General features: G+C 38.4%; 1 protein-coding gene and 1 pseudogene across 1 annotated transcript; both read right to left on the bottom strand.

The window, feature by feature from the left end:
* Window positions 1-6,638: 6,638 nt before the first annotated feature.
* Window positions 6,639-18,981, bottom strand: NXPE4 (neurexophilin and PC-esterase domain family member 4). The gene is made up of 5 exons (XM_068555280.1): window positions 18,886-18,981; window positions 12,601-13,304; window positions 12,037-12,098; window positions 9,604-9,810; window positions 6,639-7,174 (listed from the first exon to the last, which is right to left on the bottom strand). Exons 1-5 carry the CDS (start codon window positions 18,979-18,981, stop codon window positions 6,639-6,641), a joined length of 1,605 nt encoding a protein of 534 aa, XP_068411381.1.
* On the bottom strand, window positions 10,221-11,423 carry LOC137771307 (large ribosomal subunit protein P1 pseudogene; annotated as a pseudogene).
* Window positions 18,982-20,005: the final 1,024 nt, after the last annotated feature.

Here is a 20,005-nt window from a genome sequence, read left to right as displayed (position 1 = left end):
TTTAGTTTTTTAAGGAACCTCCATACTGTTCTCCATAGTGGCTGTATCAATTTACATTCCCACCAACAGTGCAAGAGGGTTCCCTTTTCTTCACACCCTCTCCAGCATTTATTGTTTCTAGATTTTTTGATGATGGCCGTTCTGACCGGTGTGAGATGATATCTCATTGTAGTTTTGATTTGTATTTCTCTAATAATTAATGATGTTGAGCATTCTTTCATATGTTTGTTGGCAATCTGTATATCTTCTTTGGAGAAATGTCTGTTTAGTCTTCTGCCCATTTTTGGATTGTGTTGTTTGTTTTTTTGTTATTGAGCTGCATGAGCTGCTTGTAAATCTTGGAGATTAATCCTTTGTCAGTTGCTTCATTTGCAAATATTTTCTCCCATTCTGAGGGTTGTCTTTTGGTCTTGTTTATGGTTTCCTTTGCTGTGCAAAAGCTTTTAAGTTTCATTAGGTCCCATTTGTTTATTTGTGTTTTTATTTCCATTTCTCTAGGAGCTGGGTCAAAAAGGATCTTGCTGTGATTTATGTCATAGAGTGTTCTGCCTATGTTTTCCTCTAAGAGTTTGATAGTGTCTGGCCTTACATTTAGGTCTTTAATCCATTTTGAGTTTATTTTTGTGTATGGTGTTAGGGAGTGTTCTAATTTCATACTTTTACATGTACCTGTCCAGTTTTCCCAGCACCACTTATTGAAGAGGCTGTCTTTTCTCCACTGTATATGCTTGCCTCCTTTATCAAAGATAAGGTGACCATATGTGTGTGGGTTTATCTCTGGGCTTTCTATCCTGTTCCATTGATCTATATTTCTGTTTTTGTGCCAGTACCAAACTGTCTTGATTACTGTAGCTTTGTAACATGTCTGAAGTCAGGGAGCCTGATTCCTCCAGCTCCATTTTTCGTTCTCAAGATTGCTTTGGCTATTCTGGGTCCTTCGTGTTTCCATACAAATTGTGAAAATTTTTGTTCTAGTTCTGTGAAAAGTGCCAGTGGTAGTTTGATAGGGATTGCATTGAATCTGTAGATTGCTTTGGGTAGTAGAGTCATTTTCACAATGTTGGTTCTTCCAATCCAAGAACATGGTATATCTCTTCATCCGTTTTTGTCATCAGTATCTTACAGTTTTCTGAGTACAGGTCTTTTGCCTCCTTACGTAGGTTTATTCCTAGGTATTTTATTTTTTTTGATGCAGTGGTAATTGGGATTGTTTCCTTAATTTCTCTTTCTGATCTTTCATTGTTAGTGTATAGGAATGCAAGAGATTTCTGTGCATTAATTTTGTATCCTGCAACTTTACCAAATTCATTGATGTGCGCTAGTAGTTTTCTGGTAGTATCTTTAGGATTTTCTGTGTATAGTATCATGTCATCTGCAAACAGTGACAGTTTTACTTCTTCTTTGCCAATTTGGATTCCTTCTAATTCTTTTTCTTCTCTGATTGCTGTGGCTAGGACTTCTAAAACTATGTTGAATAATAGTTGTGAGAGTGGACATTTTTGTCTTGTTCTTGATATTAGAGGAAATGCTTTCAATTTTTCACCACTGAGAATGATGTTTGCTGTGGGTTTGTCATATATGGTCTTTATTATGCTGAGGTAGGTTCCCTCTGTGGTCAGTTTCTGGAGAGTTTTTATCATAAATGCGTGTTGAATACTGTCAAAAGCTTTTTTTGCATCTATTGAGATGATAATATGGTTTTTATTCCTCAATTTGTTAATGTGGTGTATCACATTGATTGATTTGCGTATACTGAAGAATCCTTGCTTTCCTGGGAGAAATCCCACTTGATCATGGTGGATGATCCTTTAATGTATTGTTGGATTCAGTTTGCCAGTATTTTGTTAAAGATTTTTGTGTCTATGTTCATCAGTGATATTGGCCTGTAATTTTCTTTTTTTGTGTGATATCTTTGTCTGATTTTGGTATCAGGATGATTGTAGCCTTATAGAATGAACTTGGGAGTATTCCTTCCTCTGTAATTTTTTGGAATAGTTTGAGAAGGATAGGTGTTAACTCTTCTCTAAATATTTGATAGAATTCGCCTGTGAAGCCATCTGGTCCTGGGCTTTTGTTTGTTGGAAGATTTTTAATCACTGTTTCAATTTCAGTACTTATGATTGTTCTGTTCATATTGTCTATTTCTCCCTGGTTCAGTCTTGGAAGGTTGTACCTTTCTAAGAATTTGTCCATTTCTTCCATGTTGTCCATTTTATTGGCATATATTTGCTTGTGGTAGTATCTTATGATCCTTTGTATTTCTGTGGTGTCTGTTGTAACTTCTCCTTTTTCATTTCTGATTTTATTGAGTTGAGTCCTCTCCCTATTTTTCTTGATGAGTCTGGCTCAATGTTTATCAGTTTTGTTTTTGTTCTCAAAGATCCAGCTTTTAGTTTCATTGATCTTTGCTATTCTTTTCTTCATGTCTATTTTATTAATAACTGCTCTGATCTTTATGATTTCTTTCCTTCTACCTACTTTGGGTTTTGTTTGTTCTCCTGTCTCTAGTTGCTTTAGTTGTAAGGTTTGGTTGTTTATTTGAGATTTTCTTGTTTCTTGAGGTAAGATTGTATTGCTATAAACTTCCCTCTTAGAACAGCTTTCGCTGCATCCCATCGGTTTTGGATCATCGTGTTTTTGTTGTCTTTGTCTCTAGGTATTTTTGATTTCCTCTCTGATTTTTTCAGTGTTCCATTGGTTATTTAGTAACATATTGTTTAGCCTCTGTTTACTTTTTTTTTAAAGATGCAAACTATCATAACTATTATTAGAACATGGTCTTGTTGTTTCCTAAGGAAATGGCCCAGCAAAAAGGAGTGGGTTGATGACTGGGACAGTTATCAATGCATTGCCTCTCAGCTCCAAATTCACCCGTCAATATATTCTCTGCAGTGACAGACAGAATTATTTTAAGTACCTCTCCTTAAGGTGAGCATGTTGTCGAGCTTTGTCATTAGAGGGCATTGGAGGGACAGTAAAGGAGGAAGGCGCTATCCCCTGTCACTGCCTACAACAGTGGGTGGGGATTGTGAGTATGGAGACTTCCAGTGGAGCTCTTCCTGTCTTGTTCCTAGAACCAGGCAATTTCTCAGTGACCTTGTAGGCTTGTCCTTTCCCAACAATAACTTTCCCTGGCTTTCGTACACAGAAAACAACAATCTGTGGCTTCCTGCCAGTGAAGGCCTCCTGCTTGCACAGGCCCTGATTCCCTCTGCAGGCCCCTGGGCAGGTCAGCTGTCCCGACCCCCACCCGCTTTACATGCCCATGCCCCTGCTTGCTGATCACCCGTATTCCATCTGCACTACAGAGGGTCGCTTTCTGCTTGCCCAGCAATTGCAGACCATCTGTGACCTGGACAAACCAGTGATCTTCTCCGCTGCCCAGTGGGCTGAACTACATCTTCCTCAGCAGGGTCTGAATTCCAGCCTTGGGGAGGGCCCCTTCCAAGTTGCTCCTTCCTTGGATACCCTCTCTCTTCCCTAAGGGTACAATATAGAGTTTCCTTCTATCTTACAGTCACTCGTTTATCATCAGAGTGTAATAATTTTTTATATCAGACATCCTCTGTTTAGCCTACTGTGTGATTTCTACCTCCTAATTGGATCTATACAATACAATGGCAAGAGAGATTATAACTGCAGGAATTCAGCACCAACTAGTTCGTTGAATATACCACTTTTTGAAGCCTCCTCCTTGGAAAGATCCTCATACATGTAATTTTTAATCTTCTCAGTATACTCTTTAACATCCTTACCTCTTGATAATAATCATTTCCCTTGGAAATATTTACCTCTTTGTTTCCTTTAGAAATATTTATCCATCTTGTCTAAGAATCCATTCTGTCCAAAAGGCTGTGTGCCAGTCATTTTTACTTGTTTCTCTCATTGGAAGACCAGTTTGCAGTTGCTACAGACATACTGCGCAAGCATCTCAGACAGGAAATGACCCACCAAACATCAAGCAGACATGGCAACAGTTACTCTGTGTTTATAATGATTCATTTTGAGAAAAACGGATTCATTTTTGGGAAGAACTGAAATCATTTTGGATTTCCCCTAGAAAGTGCTAACTTCTGAGGTCTATCATTCTGAATGCATTACCCTGATCTTGCACTTCCTCTTAGGGTTCACACATTACAAACAAATACTTCTCCTCTTTTCTTTTCTTTCAAAAAAAAAAAAAAATCTCTGGGTCACATTCTAATTTTAGTCGCTCTTATAAAATTATAGTCCTCTGTGTTCTTTAAAAAAAATCTGCCCCTTTAGCAAGACCTTCAGTGACCCTTGCCAACCTTACCCAATTGGAGAGTGTAATGGAAAGTCACTTTATTAATAAAAGAAAACAGATGCTGTTCCAAAGTTCCATGGTTTCACAACTCTTGTTCATTCTGACGTTAGCAACTATAGCAGTCTGTGATGATGCCTGAGTTATGTTGCCAGTCCCTCTCTCCCTCCCTCCCTTCTTTCTTTCCTTCTTTTCTCTCTCTCTCCCTTTCTCTTTCTCTCTCTCCCTCCCTCTCCCCTTCCTCCCTCCCTATTCTTTCCCTCCCTCCCTCCCTTTCTTTATTGTCTTCCTTCTCTTTCTTTTTCTCCCTCTTTTCTTCCTTCTCTCCTTCTCTCTTTCCTACCCTCTCTCTTATTTTCCTTCCTTTTCTCCCTCCCTCAGTTGCCTTCCCATTATAATTGGGATAGAATTCAAACTCCTTGCCATAGACTACAAAGGCCACATGTTATCTGGCCCCTATCTTCCTCTCTAACTTCTTCTTCCTCCATATTTCTGACACTGACAATACTCCAGGCATAATGGTCTCCTGTTCTTTAAATAAACCAAGCTCCATCATGTCTCAGGGGTTTGGCACTTGCCATTCTTTCTTAAGGATCGCTGTCTTCACTTTGTCTCATGGATGCCTCCTTTCCATTATTTTGATCTCCCTTGTAATGCCTTCTCCTCTGAGATGCCTTTTTGAACTGCTCTAACTAGTCACCTCCATCACCACCATGCTGTCACTCTGCATCACATTACCCTATTATATACTTTGTTCATACTTCTTTAGTAGTGTGGGATTATTTTGTATCTTTTTTGTTTATCTTTTTCCTTTATTACAATATAAATTCTTTGATGGCAAAGAATTCATGTGCCTTTTGGACCACTGTATCCCTAAAGACTCGAATAGTTCCTGACACATGATAAGGGACTTAATATTTTTGACCATCTGTTTACTGGGCACTGAACCACTGAATTGTGGTTCATGGGCAAATAAGTAGAAAAATTATTATCCCTTTCCTGGAGGAAACTGGATAAATGGATTTAAGATATTCCTATTATCATTGTCTTTTCCTAGATGGAGCAAGAGTAGGTCAGGGGCCCAGTGATACCTGGGGCATGGTTTAGAGGGAAAAATTAAGGAAGAATATTATACCAAAATACTTTATAATAATTATATCACCCTATTCAACTGAAATTCTCATATCATTCTTTTTCGGTCAAATTTTGGGAAGGCCTATTACAATGCAAGTGAGCGTGATTAAAATAGTAACCCATAAGAGGGAAGAGAAAAGGGAACATATTGTATATGTATAACTGATTCACTTTGTTATAAAGCAGAAGCTAACACACCATTGTAAGGCAATTATACTTCAATAAAGATGTTTAAAAAAAAAAAAAAAAAAGTAACCCATATGTGTAGATTGTAGAAACCAACGTTGTTGATCATCTACCTTATGGTTTTCAAACATTGTAAGAGGTAGAACCTTTTTTTCAAATCAAAAGCCTACCCAGAAGCCCAATAAACATGGGTAAAAATGGCTGATATTCTGGCTGAAGTGGTGTGGAAGAACTGGTACCCTGAGCACCAAGCACTTCTCCTAACTCCCGTCCCTCCAGCCAGTACCTGCAGCACCACCCAGAGCTGCTCAGAGCAAGGTTTGAAAATCACAAATCTCAGACTAACTCCTTCATTTCAGAAACTGAGGCCCAGAGAGCTGAAGTGACTTACCCAAAATTATGTAATTACTGTCAACAAAAGGACTGAAGCCCAGCTCTCTGAATCCTAGAGCACTGTGCTTTCAACTGTTTTATCTGGTATGCCTGAAGGATAAGTTCTACAGAATAGATGAGCTCCTAGCCGTGGGAGTCCCTCTAGGGAGAGAAATGTCAGAGGCTTTCAGTATCCAGAGGGTCTTGCTTCAAATTCTGCGGCTCCTTCAGGACCGTGTACGTGGAGCAGTGCCTCAAAAGACTTCTCTTCCCACTTGGAAATCATCTCGAGCTTGTCTCATAAATAAGGAAATGGGACTACTTTCTCCAAATATTTATTTTATAATGACTTCATTGCTCTGAATTTCCATGCATCACAGAGAACGTTTAACCATTAGGTGTCTTGACTTCCTGTTAGTGAAAAGTGGCATGACTCTGATCAAGAAGGGTAGCTCCTTTTCATAAGTATTTTTGTGTTTATTTGTAAGTGGAAGCCCAAATTAGAAATAACTGATTTGGTTGAGTTGCTGGTTAATAAATCAGCCATAGTGCAGATTTTCTCTTGCTAATTGAGAGTTCAGAGCCAACAGCATCTGGCATGATAGCAAACACTTAATAGATGTCTTTAATTAAGTGAATAAATTAAAGCGATATGTTTTATCTAGCAAATAAAGTTTAACAATATATTAATCTGATTTCTGACTACAGATTGGGGTGGGTGGACGTTATCTGTGCCATATGTAGTTGTTATCTCCCAGGCATCAATAATGCCCACATTGAGATCCTGAAAAATGTCCTTTATGGCAAGATATTGGATGTAACCGTGAAAGTCACTAAATCTCTCCACATCATTGTGCATCTCCCTGATGTTTTCTGCCTTGATGATGACCTTAGTGTCTGGGCTTCTCAGAAGAAGGTGCTGAACTGCGTCATGGACACTGAGGGCCCTTCGGATAAACACATCAATGGGAAAGGGTCTGAAGTGCTGGCCCAGAGAAATAACAATGATCGTATTTTTTTCTCCTCCAGTTCTGTCAGTAACCCGAGCAATGTACTCAATCTCTTTGACTGAATAGGTCAGTGATCCAATCAAAGGGTAACCATGCTTTTGCCACTGGATGTTGATATTCTTGTCCAAGTCCACAGCAAATTGGTTTTGAAATTTTCCAAATTCATGCAGATCCACTGACTTCAGGGCTGATGACAAATAGGCAATCCCAAAATGAACGGGAAAAAAGTTCCAAAGGTCATAAACATAGAAGAAAAGATTTGGTGTTTATGATTAAATAAGTTAATCCTGACTAATTTATTATAGGTTTAAATGAGAGAATAGTTTGAAAATTATTGAGCAACCAAAAGTGTTAATACAAATAAGAAATTATATCTGCCCCTCTGTAGAACCATGTAGAACCAAATCGACTGGCGATGGAGAGCAATGAGATCACTTCACTGGAGGATGATGGAGTCACGTTTGTGGGTTTTAGTTTTGTACATTTTGCTAACTATAGACTAAGTTCATTTGAAGATAGAGAAAGATACCAATTGATGTCTTTATATTTCAAAAAACAAGTAACCCTATTTCCCCAAGTCCTCTGTAAGTTCCCTTAAGACTGGAATTATATTTTATACTTCTGTGTTTCTTTTACATATGCATGAAATGGTACTGAATACATCATCTATAATAATAATATTACTATTCATTTGTGAATGACTTTACAAAGCATTTATTAAGACTGATATATTCATTTACTTCAAAGCTCAATATATATGCATATATATATTTGATTGCCATATTATAGAAAAGAAAACCAAGAGATGAAATGACCTGTTCAAGATTACACAACTAGTAAGTGACAGAATCTGTACCTAAACTTGAAGTTTCTCCCAATTCTTGTGAAAGTAGTCTACCCAATCTTAAAACTTTTGAAAAGTATAGTATGGATAGAAGAAAATGAAGTCCCTACATTTTTCATCGTATTAATTAGACCCTTGTCAAACTATCAAGGCCAGCTGCTTTGTAGCTAGAACTTCTGAGGAAAATGTGTAGTAAAGGATTATTAATGCTTTGTAACATGTATCATCTTAGAAGTAAAGGGCTGCACTTAAAGTCTTAACCAGTATGGTTTGAAAATAGTGATGCTGGAGGGTTGGGTGGAGGAAAAGGGCAGAACTTTTTCTTCATTCCGTTTCTAACGTATTTCAATTTCCTTTTCCAAAGCACACTATAGCCATACAATTTAACTTTTAACAATATGTGCAACAGATGTTTTGCTACCACAACTTGAAAGGTCAGCCAAGAGGGTAGGTAACTCAATAATTTAGTACTTTCTATAAACTAAGAGACCCACAGTTATAGGATGTGATGCTAGAGGTTATCACCAGACCCTTAATTTTACAGATGAGGAAACTGAGGTCTGGCGGAGTTTAGTCATTTACCAGAGGTCACAGTTTAAGACTCTCCCCTTCTGTTGGAGGGGATCCAAGGCCCTATTGATTTTCCCTTTTTACTGGGAGAATCAGCTTACACCCTAAGTTGGAGATCACAAGAGTGGCATCCTGTCAGGAAGGCCAGCAGGGAGCCACACCAGCTGCACTGTCCCCAGTGGTAAAAGCCAGGGTCCAGGACAGGCAGTGACAGTTTTCCAGGTAAGAGTGCTAAGATCTACTAGTGGATTCTGAATTATTATTGATGCATTCTTGGTTTAGTAAAAGGAGCAACTAGACTAGGATTCTAGCAAATGGATTCTAGCCCCAACTCTGATATGAACTAATGATAATAATTGCAATAGCTGTTGTTTACTGGGCACTTTCTGAGTGCTCATGTGTCTTGCAATGTGTTAAATATTTTATAACCATTACCTCATTTACTCTTTATAACCACCGCCAGATGCTGTTGTTATTTTTAGTTCATTGATGAGGAAAATAAGTACTATGCCCAAGGTCATGGCTTCTAAGTGGCACAATCTAGGTCTGTTAGGCTCCAGAGCCCCTACTTTGAACCACTGTGCCTACCTGATGTGAAGCCATTACCTCACTCCTAGCATCTGTCCTTCCATGAAATAATAATAGTGATGACAGCTTACACCAAAGAGAACTTAGCATGTAGCAAACAGTATTCTAAATGCATTGTGTATATTACCTCATTTTACCAGGTGGGTACTATTTTCATCTCCGTTTTACAGATGAGGAAACTAAGGACAAAATCACTATGTAGTTATGTAACTTGCCCAAGCCCATCCAGCTAGGACATGTAGAGGCCATATTTTGATCCCAAGACATCTGGATTTAGAATCCACACCCTTAATCATCATGCCATCTGTAGAAGGTGGACAATATAATATCTTATTATCGTCTGCTCTGTCCGTGATTTTCTGAGCATGCTGGGTAAATATTGAAGTGTGAATTTTGCAGGGATAGGCATGGAGTAAACCTTTTTCTACACTGGCTCCCTTCTAGTCAATAAATGTATTCTTTTAAAGAAAAGACAACGATGTCTTGTGAAAAGTGTTGGTGTGTTGTGATTAACAAATATGAAAAAGAAGAGGCATTTCCCATATTCATTTCTCCCCTTGAAATGAAAAAGATGTTTCTGAAAGGGATATGAGTAATAGCTTAGACAGGCATACTGTTGATACTGCTTTTGAAGTATTCCATCCACTGGCAGATCGTGGAATCTGCCATTAGATGTATGAATTTTCCTCTCAGGCATTCTTTCATTTCGATTGGAGCCAAACTACAGGAGACAGGATTCCATGTGTCTTTCCAGACGTGTCCACTGGGGATTGTGGATGCCATTCCAAACTTGCATTTCTTTTTCATTGGAGCTGTCTTTTCTGCTAAAGAATCAACAAGATAGGATCTTCTAAAATATCACTTTACCCATCAGTATTTGTTAAGAACCAACTGTCTTTTCTAAGTATCCTTTTAATAGGGTGTGAGGATGGAGAAGAAGCCTTATTGAAGCATCATTATCTTAATGGAATACTGATTTTTCAGAAAAAATTTTCTCTGATAAGAATTTTCTAAATGATACCCATTAATGTTCATTACAGAGAACATGTTTTCTCCCAGAACAAAGGCCTTCTAGGTAAAATTTAAGTATTTATTTGCCTTCTTATGAAAGGAAAGACATCAATTCTTGCTTAGTCGTGAAAGCTCAATTATCTTGTCATTTTATCCCACTTTACCCCCAAGTTTATCACACACTGTCCTAGTGCTTTTTTTGTTTTTGTTTTTAAAGAGCTCAGCTTTTTACTGAACGTGTTACTAAAGAGGTTTGGTCAAAAAGACCAAAGCCCATGTCATCACCAGACTCTTCAGATTCTTCTTTCTTTGCTTCCACTTTCTTCTCTTCAGCTGGGGCAGCAGTGGTGGGGCGGGCGGGACCTCCTGGTGGGGCAGATGCTGCTGGGGCAGGTCCACCAGTCCCCACGTTGCAGATGAGGCTCCCGATGTTGACATTGACCAAAGCCTTTGCAAACAAGCCTGGCCAGAAAGGTTCAACGTTTACACCGGCTGCTTTAATGAGGGCATTGATCTCATCCTCCGTGACTGTCACCTCAGCGTCGTGCAGGATGAGGGCCAAGTAGATGCAGGTGAGCTCCGAGACGGAGGCGATGGTGCGGGCGAGGGCTACATGGGGGCTGCCGGGTGCGGTGCTAGTCGCCAGACGAAGTGAGGGCCTCTCCCCAACGCGGCCTTAGCTTCCTCGGAAGGACTGAGCACCTTAGCGGCAGCAGAGGACTGTCATAGTGTCTTAAATGCCACAATCAAACTGTAAATCCTTTGAGTTAAGTGCATGAAGATATAAAAAACATTAACAACTAATTTGGTTTGGGACCTGGACAGTCTACATGGATATGGCTGTAGGCTGGACCAGAGTCCTGGAGGTCCAGAACAGGCCAGGTGTTAACCCGTTAGTCACTGGTTTGTGAAGAGTCTGGGAATCTGATGGACTGGTGTATCTAGCCTTGGTGGTCTTGGGGCAGTGATTATTCACCAACCAAAGGAAGTGGTTTAATATTTTAATAACCAGTATGAGTATCCTTGTGTATCCTGGGTGAAAAATGCCATTTCTACCTGTAGGTACGTATATACACTTCAGTGTAAATGAGTTCAGTAGCAATTAGCAAGCTGTTAATGTCGAACTTAAAGGGACACAAAAGTTCTTGCCTTAAATCATTTTAGATAGTGATTTCCTAGGATGTTTTGAGCCAAAGAAATTGAAGAGCAATTAATAAATACAAGTGTGGAAGTGCTATTTTATATGTTAAAATGTTTGAAAGGTGGCAAAGACAAAGAGGGGGAAATTGTAATGAATTGACTTATAGAGGGCAGGTTAGAAACCTCTAGATGGTGATTCTTGTGCTTGTAGCAATGTGGGAACTGCTGACGGTGGTGGTTTGGGAATAAGACCTAGGTGCAAACTGGGAGAGAGTTTTGACATTTGAAGGTTGTTGTGTCTGATGGGCAGGTAATCTGTTGCCTGATAGATAATGATAAGATTGATGATGAGAGTTATATTTATTTATTTATTTTGATTATTTTTATTATTTTTGGCTGTGTTGGGTCTTCGTTACTGCGCGCAGGCTTTCTCTAGTTGTGGCGAGCGGGGGCTACTCTTTGTTGAGGTGCACGGGCCTCTCATTGCGGTGGCTTCTCTTGTTGCGGAGCACGGGCTCTAGGCATGCAGGCTTCAGTAGTTGTGGCATGCGGGCTCAGTAGTTGTGGCTTGTGGGCTCTAGAGCGCAGGCTCAGTAGTTGTGGCTCACGGGCTTAGTTGCTCTGCGGCATGTGGGATCTTCCTGGACCAGGGCTCAAACCCGTGTCTCCTGCATTGGCAGGCGGATTCTTAACCACTGCATAATGAGAGTTATAAAACAGGTTTATGATTCCAGTCATTTATTCACTCAGGTAACTGGCATCTTGGCCTACCATAGACCAGCCTGATGCGCAGAGTAACAATAGGACTGGTAATAGTGAATAAGTCCGCAAAAAGAAGAAATGCTTTAAATGGGACTAGTACTAAGTACCACCCGTCAGACACAGGGAGAACTTACTGTTGCATTTGGAGACAGTAATGGCGTCAAACTTTTCCATCATCTCTATACCCACATTTGACCTTAACGAGACAAATATAGAAATTAATCTGCAGGTGGCCCCAAGATCAGGAAACACAAGAAGCCACATTACCCATTGCTTCAGTTATTTCTTGTGATAATGACTGACTACTTTGCCCACAGTTCCAAACCATTTATTAAATTTCCATTTCTTGGCCTATTATTCCAGGGAGCACAGATCCCCAGAAAGTGTCGAAGGTAAATTTTTGAGCAGCAGAAAGAATATATTAGAGCCCATGCATATTCACACATGTATATTTCTCCTCCTCTTTTAATTTTTATTTTATTTATATTTTTTGTTTCAATGATAAGGGTTAAATATCCAAAACCTTTAGGGACTACTGGAGAGTGGGCACTGCCCCCAAATGAATTCACAGGCCTTTTCTAAAATGGCTCTTCACAGAGTCCCAAGGTTGATATACTCATAGCAGTTTCCTTTAGATCAACAGATAGGCCAGATCATTACTATATTTGCCCAGGTAGTCTCCAGAAATAATTATTTACCTTTCCAAGAGGCTTCTTTCTTGTTTGCTAAGATAAGACACTTCCTTGTTTTCGGAATGCATGTGGGTGAGTGCAGCACAGGGTATATAGGGAGACTTCACGCAGTAGAAGGCGTCTTGGTCTCGACTATCCAGGTACTCACACAGTTCAGCACTTGAATTTAAAACCAGGGCGCAATCAGTATTGACATGGGAGGTGCCCCTGGCAAACTGGCCTGTGAAGATCACCCTGTCATAGCCTTGCTTCCTTGCCCTCCAGAGAGCCGACACCCCTTCACTGGGGAGGATGAGCAGGAGAGACAGAGACACCCGGCCCCCCCAGAACAGGGTGAAGCCGACAAGGTAGGTGCCATTGTTGAAGTCTGTCACCTTTCCCGAAGCGCCTGCCTTCAGGGCTGGGGAGGACATCCTGGCCCTCAGGAAATCCCCGCCATATTCCTTCCTGCGTCCCAAGTGGTCCCTCACCTCCAGCAGGACGTCTAGCTGATCCCCCCTGCAGTATGTGTCTTGAGGGCTGAGGAGGGTGGCTTTGCTGTGTGTGGTGCTGGTGGTGGAGCTCAGCTGGTCTAGTTTCTCCATGATCCCCTTTATTCTCAGCTCAGTCTCTGTTGGTGAAACCGCTGGATGCAGTGGTGCTTCAGGACATGATTTCATGATGAAATTCCAGTGATGGAGGGAGATGGGCAACTTGCGTACAGTCCATAACTGAAATGACAAGGAATACAATAAAGAACAAAGAAAATGTGCCTATTTAATGTAATAATTTTGGTAGGTTAGCCAACTTCTGTTTTATAAAATGATGGGAGGTACAAAAATTAAAAATATATTGAGATTTCACTATCTCTGTTTTTTTTTTTTTTTTTTTTTGGCTGTGCCACATGGCTTGCAGGATTTTAGTTCCCTGACCAGGGATTGAACTCCAGGGTCCTTGGGAGTAAAAGTGCAGAGTCCTAAGCACTGGACTGCCAGGGAATTCCCATCACTGGCTAATCTATTTTGAATGAGCCACTCCACCCTGGGATCTTCTTCCTTAAAGTGGTGATCATAAAGTGTACTTTCACTGGGCAGTTGTGGAGACCAAATGAGAAAATGCTTTTTAACTTCATAGCAGAGAACAAATGTTTATTGTTCTATTATTTTTTATCTTAAAACTAGAATTCAGTCATTTAAATAAATCCTTAAGAAAATGTTTAAGAAGCATGGAAATTTTATGTAATATACAATTATCTATTTTTTTCTATTTCACTTTTTACACTTTGATTAAAGAGTCTGTGATATCTATTAGTAATTTTCAGATTGCTTTAGCTAACAGCACATAAGAAGCATAGGCTTATAAAATATTTATTTTCTAATCATAAAATAACGCTGATTTATTATTAAAAACGAGAGAATGCCACAACACTATAGGAAATAAAAGTCAGTCACAATCACACCAACCATTGCTAACTACTGTTACCATTTGGGTGATTTTATCTCATACTCTGCATAACAATTTCACATGATTGTGAACAAACTGAATATTTACCAATGAATTTTGATTTAAAAAAAAGTGTAATTAAAAACTTTCCACCTTATGTCAAAGGCCCACATAATATTCCAGCCTATGGAATATTTCACCTATTCCTAGCTTTTTAGATATTTATTGCATTCAGCTTTTCTCTATTACTTATGATTCTGTAAAGAACACTTTTTGGTATAAATCTTTCATAGTAATATCTCCAAATTTTCACTAAAGGCAGAGTAGCTTGTACTGGACTAAGTTACTATGATTAACATTGTTACTGTTTTATTATTTGACATGTGAAGATTTTAAAAAATAAAAACATTTTAATTTATCAAATAATAGACAGTAATAGCAAACATTTAGTATGTGCCAGGTACAATGCTCAATGTTTTTCATATGTTAGCCCATTAATCTTCACAATAATATATGGGGTATTTATTTTTATGACCCAATTTTCAGATGATGAAACTGGTTCACAGCGAAGTTAAGGGACTTAGCCAAGCTTGTATAGCTAGTCAGCAACAGAGTCAGGTTTTAATCCCAGGCAAGTATCTCTAAAAATGAGCTACCCAGTGTTGCAAACATGCAATAAGACTAAAATTCTCTTTCACTGTTGGTTTAGGTGTGAATGGCACCACATTTCTGGAAAACAGTTCTATAGCATGTACTAAGACCTTTAACAATGTTCACTGCATTTACCAATAACTCTATTTCTGAGAACTCAGTGAATCATAGTAATATCTCCAAATTGGACTAATTCTCCTGTAGAGAACAGTGATAAACTCTACGCCCCTACCCCCAAATCTTCTCTTTTAAAAGCACTGGAGAGTGACCACAAGCAGACAGACACTGGAGGAGAGTTGAAACTTGGAAGAAGGGACAACACTGGACTTGCATTTTAAAAAGTGCTGGGACTTCCTCAGCAGTCTAGTGGTTAAGACTCCACACTTCCACTGCAGGGGGCACAGGTTCGATCCCTGGTAGGGGAACTAAGATCCCACATGCCAGTGGCAGGATCAAAAAGAAAAGAAAAACAACTGCTAACTAAAGTTCTTCAAGCTGAAGTGAAATTACACCAAAAAGACACATAGATCTTCAGGAAGGAATGAAAAGCACCAGAAATGATAAATATATGTATTAATATAAAATACTGTGTGTTTATCTCCTAGTTTCTTTAAAGTGCATATAATTACTTAAAAACTACAATTTTGTAATAATATGACAACTATAGCATAAAGAATGGGGGGGGAATAAATGGAAATAAATGGTTGAAAGGTTATTACAGATTACATGAAGTAGCACAATATTAACTCTAAAAGTTAAGAATGTGTATTGTAATCTCTAGAGAAACCACTTTAGAAAGACAACTTAGAGCTATAAAAATAATAGAGAAACTGAAAGGAAATACTAAAGAAAAATCAACCCAAAATAAGGCAGGAAATGGGGAACAGAGGAATAAAAACCAGAATGGGTGAACAGAAAACAAATAGCAAAATGGTGGACCTAAATCCACCCATATTAATAATTCCATTAAAAGTAAGTAGACTAAACACTTCATTAAAAGGCAGAGATAATGCTCTTCCTGGGATTAAAGTAGTGTAATCAAACTCAAAAGAAAAAAACTACTGTTTTGGAATAGTTAGGGTGTGAAGATTTTTAAAAGACAGTATGTATAAATAAAATAATGTTCTATAGTCAATGCATTCATTTATGTATGTTTTAATATTTTGAAATATTTAAAATATTTTGATATTAAAAGTTATAGTTTGGCATTAAAATTTATGGTTTTACCAAATTTTGGAAGAATTTTTATTAAATGTATTTGTGATCAATGTTTCAATATTTGAGATAATTCGTTTATAAAAAGGTGAAGCTGTTATATTTTCACCTATGTGATTAGTAATACATTCTAGAAAAAAAGTTTTACTAGAATGATATCTAATAAATGAAGTGTTAAATTTTTTTTAAAAGGCAGAGATAAAACAGCAAGACCCAACTATTTGCTATCTACAAGGAATGTAGTTTAAGTATAAAGATACCTATAGGTTGAAAGTGAATGGATGGAAAACAATATACCATGTAAGCATAAAAAAGCTAACATTAATGTTAAAGTAGATTTTAAGACAAAGAGTATCACCAGACATAAAGATGGACATTTCTTAGTGATAACAGGGTCAATTGGTCTGAAAACATAGCAACCTTAAATGTGTACGTGCCTACATATCCATGTATTTATATGTGAAACAAAAACGGACAGAACTAAAGGGAGAAATAGAAAAATCCACAATCAGAAATTAAAAAATCTCTCTCGGTAGTTGCTGCAGGAACTAAATTAAAAAATGAGTAAGTACCAAATGTAAAATAGTTAGCTAGTGGGAAGCAGCTGCATAGCACTGGGAGATCAGCAGGGTGAGATAGAGAGGGTGGGAGGGAGGCGAAAGAAGGAAGGGATATGGGGATATATGTATACATATAGCTGATTCACTGTGTTATACAGCAGAAACTAACACAACATCGTAAAGCAATTATACTCCAATAAAGATGTTAAAAAAAAAAAGAGTAAGTACCTAGAGGATCTGAACATTATCATAGTAACATCTTTTAACCATGCAGTACATTATCAGATGTTTTTAAACTGCTACAACTTCACATGAAAATTATAAGTGATTTTCAGTATGGTAGAATAATATTCTCTGCACAATGTTTTTTTAGTAGAAAAATAACAGGAAAATTCTGATTCAAGGTGGAGGAGTAAGCACATGTTATAGCCTTGATTTCCCACCATAAAATTGTATAAACGGCAGAAAAGAACTTAAAATTTTCTAATTATTCTGGGAAATAGGAAGAGATACCTTATATGGACCAGAACTTATAAGCAGTCTCCTGAAGAATGAAATGCAGATGAGATTAGATCAAAGAAGGAAACCATGGCTCCAACGCATGTCGATGAGGCTTTGGCAAAAGAAGGAAGTCCCTGCAGGGACATTACCAACATGGAGGAGGGTGATAAATGGAGTAACAGGGGGTGAAGGGGAGGCTCACAGGAGGACAAACCAAGCAGGTTGACGCCTTATATCCCACCCGTGCCTGGGCCAGGCAGCTAGAAACAGGGACTTCTGTACTCTGGTGAGAGTAAAAACTACAGATATTTAAGCTGGAGAGGTGGGTAGGTCCCAGTGTGCCTGGCAACATTTTAGAAAAATGGGGAGCATTTATTGCCCTGCAGCACTTTTTGCATCTCTGCCACAAACATGCTGGAGCAAACAGGTAACAACACTCCAGACTGGCCACCACAGAATCTCAGGTGTAAGAATGTACACAACCAAGAATTAGCAAAAAATGTTCATGAAAGGTAACTCATGAGAGGGACTTCCCTGGTGGTCCAGTGGTTAATACGCCATGCTTCCACTGCAGGGGGCACGGGTTGGATCCCTGGTTGGGGAACTAAGATCCCGCAAGCCACGTGGCGTGGCCAAAAAAAAAAAATAGTAACTCATGAGAGAGGTATCAAGTTCAACAAAGAGGAGACACCCAAGGGAACAGAAGTAATAGAAAAATCAAAACAAAATTTTAGAACAAGTATACTTTCTGTCCTCAGAGAGATCTAGACAATATTGGATCTGTGAACTAATGAGTCTTTCAAGATCTTGGAAAGTAAAATCCTACTGTTCCTTATGCAAAAGTCAGCTGGATTCCTTTACACCAGCAGTGAGCAATTAGAAAATGTATTTAAAAGGACACTATTCACAATAGCAACAAAAAAATTATGAAGTACCATGGTATCAATCTAACAAAAGATGTATAAGACCTGAATGCAAAAATTATAAAATTTAGTGAAAGATCTTAAAGAAGACCTGTATAGATGGAGAGAGATTACATGTTGATAAACAGCAAAATAATATTATAAACATATCAGTTTTCTCAATTTGATCTATATGGCTAATGTCATGCACTTACAATTTAAGTAGAATTTTTCACTAAATTTGACAGTCTGATTCTAAAATATATAAGAGAGAGTGAAGAGCCAAGACTGGCCGAAAACTAAAAAAGTTTTCAAAACTAATGATGAATCTCTGTTAATTATAGCCATGTGGTATTGATACAGGGAAGACAAATTGATCAATGGAGTAGAACAAAGAGCCCACAGAGGGACCAGTATTTATTAGAGGTTTTGATATACAACAAAAATGACATGATAAATCAGCTTGGAAAGGAAGGATTACAAAATAAGAAGAGCTGAAAAAGTGGTTATCCATAGAAATAAAAGAAAAATCAGCAAAAAAAAATCCAAGTACATTACAGGGCTAAATGTCTAAAGCAATCTTTAAAACTTTAAGTAGAATATTTAGGTAAATAATCTGATGTTGGCATAGGGAAGGGTTTATTAGCACTCAAGAAGTATTAACAGTAAAAAAAGTATTAATAGTATTAACAGTAACAGTATTAACATAAATTTTACTACATAAACATGAAAATATTTTGTTGTTCAGAGGTTCCTTAGCGAAGGTGTAAAGACAAGCTGAACATTGGAGAAGACTGTTGCAATGCAGATATAAGTGACAAAAGAAGAATGTGTGTACACACACACACACACACACACACAATATTATCCTCTCCCATATCACATGATTATTATCAAGTACGTTGGCTCTTAGGGGTGTGTAAGCTGTTGAAACTCCCCTACTACAATCTATAGGTCTGTTTGTTTGGACTTTCCTAGAACAGATGAAGTGTCAAGTAAGAAGGTACTTTTGTAAAACACATAAAGAAAGCAGTTCCTACCTTTGTGGAATTTTGGAAGACTGTAAAAGTGATCCAGGAGGCTAATATAAACAACAATACCAACCGTGACTTACGATTTGTTATTCTCATTGTCATGATTGGGATCCTAAAAGAGACAATACAAAAACAGGCACAAACACACAAAACCAGAAAAGAAATGCAGAAATACTTGAAAAGTTTATGCCTCCTGATTCTCCAGGAGAATCAGGAGAATCTCTGTGAGTCACTCCCAGAATTGAAACTTTGTCTTCACGCTGCTCTTGCTGTCTCCCAGCTGCCTTTATTAGCTTGTACCTTCAAGAGAGAGCGCTATTCTGAGAATGGAGCCCACCATGGACTCTAAGAAATTGAGCAACTAAGGGCCTGATGGATGCAGGGTTGCTCATGCTTAGGGGAAGTTTCCAGGCTATGTGTCCTCTAACAGGTTTCCTATTCTCTTCCCTTAAACACAAAGAGCAGACACAAAACATCCCAATAAGTACTGACTCTGATAATCACATTATTCTGGGGCCCTTTTAATGTAACTTGATTTTTCCAGCTTCCTTTTTACTAATCTGTTAATAGGTTCCCCTTTCTTGTCTTACCAGCCTTTCTAGCACCCCTCAAGCTTGAAAAGATTTGTTTTAAGATTCAGATTTCTCTCTGTCTTTAAAAAATGTTTTAGGCTTTATCAATGTTTTCTATGGTTACATCTTCATTTCTGTCTTTGCCCTGGAATTTCAAGTTGTCTTTTAAAATCCGATGGCTTAAACACTGCCCTTCTAAAATTTCTCATCTCTCAGAATTTTCTCTCCCCTAGAAGCACCTCCTAACCTAGATCCCCAGTTTATACATAGACATTAGAAGTTTCTGCACCCAAGAATAAATGTTACTCCTTTCCCTGACCTCCCCAATTTTGCAAATATTTTCATACCTTTAGTTTAAAGACTTTGCTTAATTCCATACACAGGAACAATGGTGAGCTGGGTGGTAAGGCTTTGTTCTGAAGCCACCGGTGTATTACGGGGCTACCTCTCCTCTCTGCCAAGACATATCACAGGTGTAAATTGCAGTCTGCATGCTTTGAGCTTAGATCCAGAACCCTCTGCTTGTTTCAGGTAAGGTGAGTATCAGGCTTGCC

This window comes from Eschrichtius robustus, chromosome 11 (genome assembly GCF_028021215.1).
Source record: "Eschrichtius robustus isolate mEscRob2 chromosome 11, mEscRob2.pri, whole genome shotgun sequence".
Classification (NCBI taxonomy): Eukaryota; Metazoa; Chordata; class Mammalia; order Artiodactyla; family Eschrichtiidae; genus Eschrichtius; species Eschrichtius robustus.
The sequence above is the reverse complement of the archived record's forward strand: the minus strand, read 5'-3'. Positions and strand labels throughout refer to the sequence as shown.

Bases quoted from the DNA above. Each gene is read 5' to 3' on its own strand.
- NXPE4 (XM_068555280.1), bottom strand. From the start codon at position 18,981: ATGACAATGAGAATAACAAATCGTAAGTCACGGTTGGTATTGTTGTTT. The intron at 13,305-18,885 runs GTAGGAACTGCT...TTGTCATTTCAG, and splicing joins TCTTCCAAAATTCCACAAAG to TTATGGACTGTACGCAAGTT. The intron at 9,811-12,036 runs GTAAGTTCTCCC...ATTCTTTAGCAG, and splicing joins TACTGTCTCCAAATGCAACA to AAAAGACAGCTCCAATGAAA.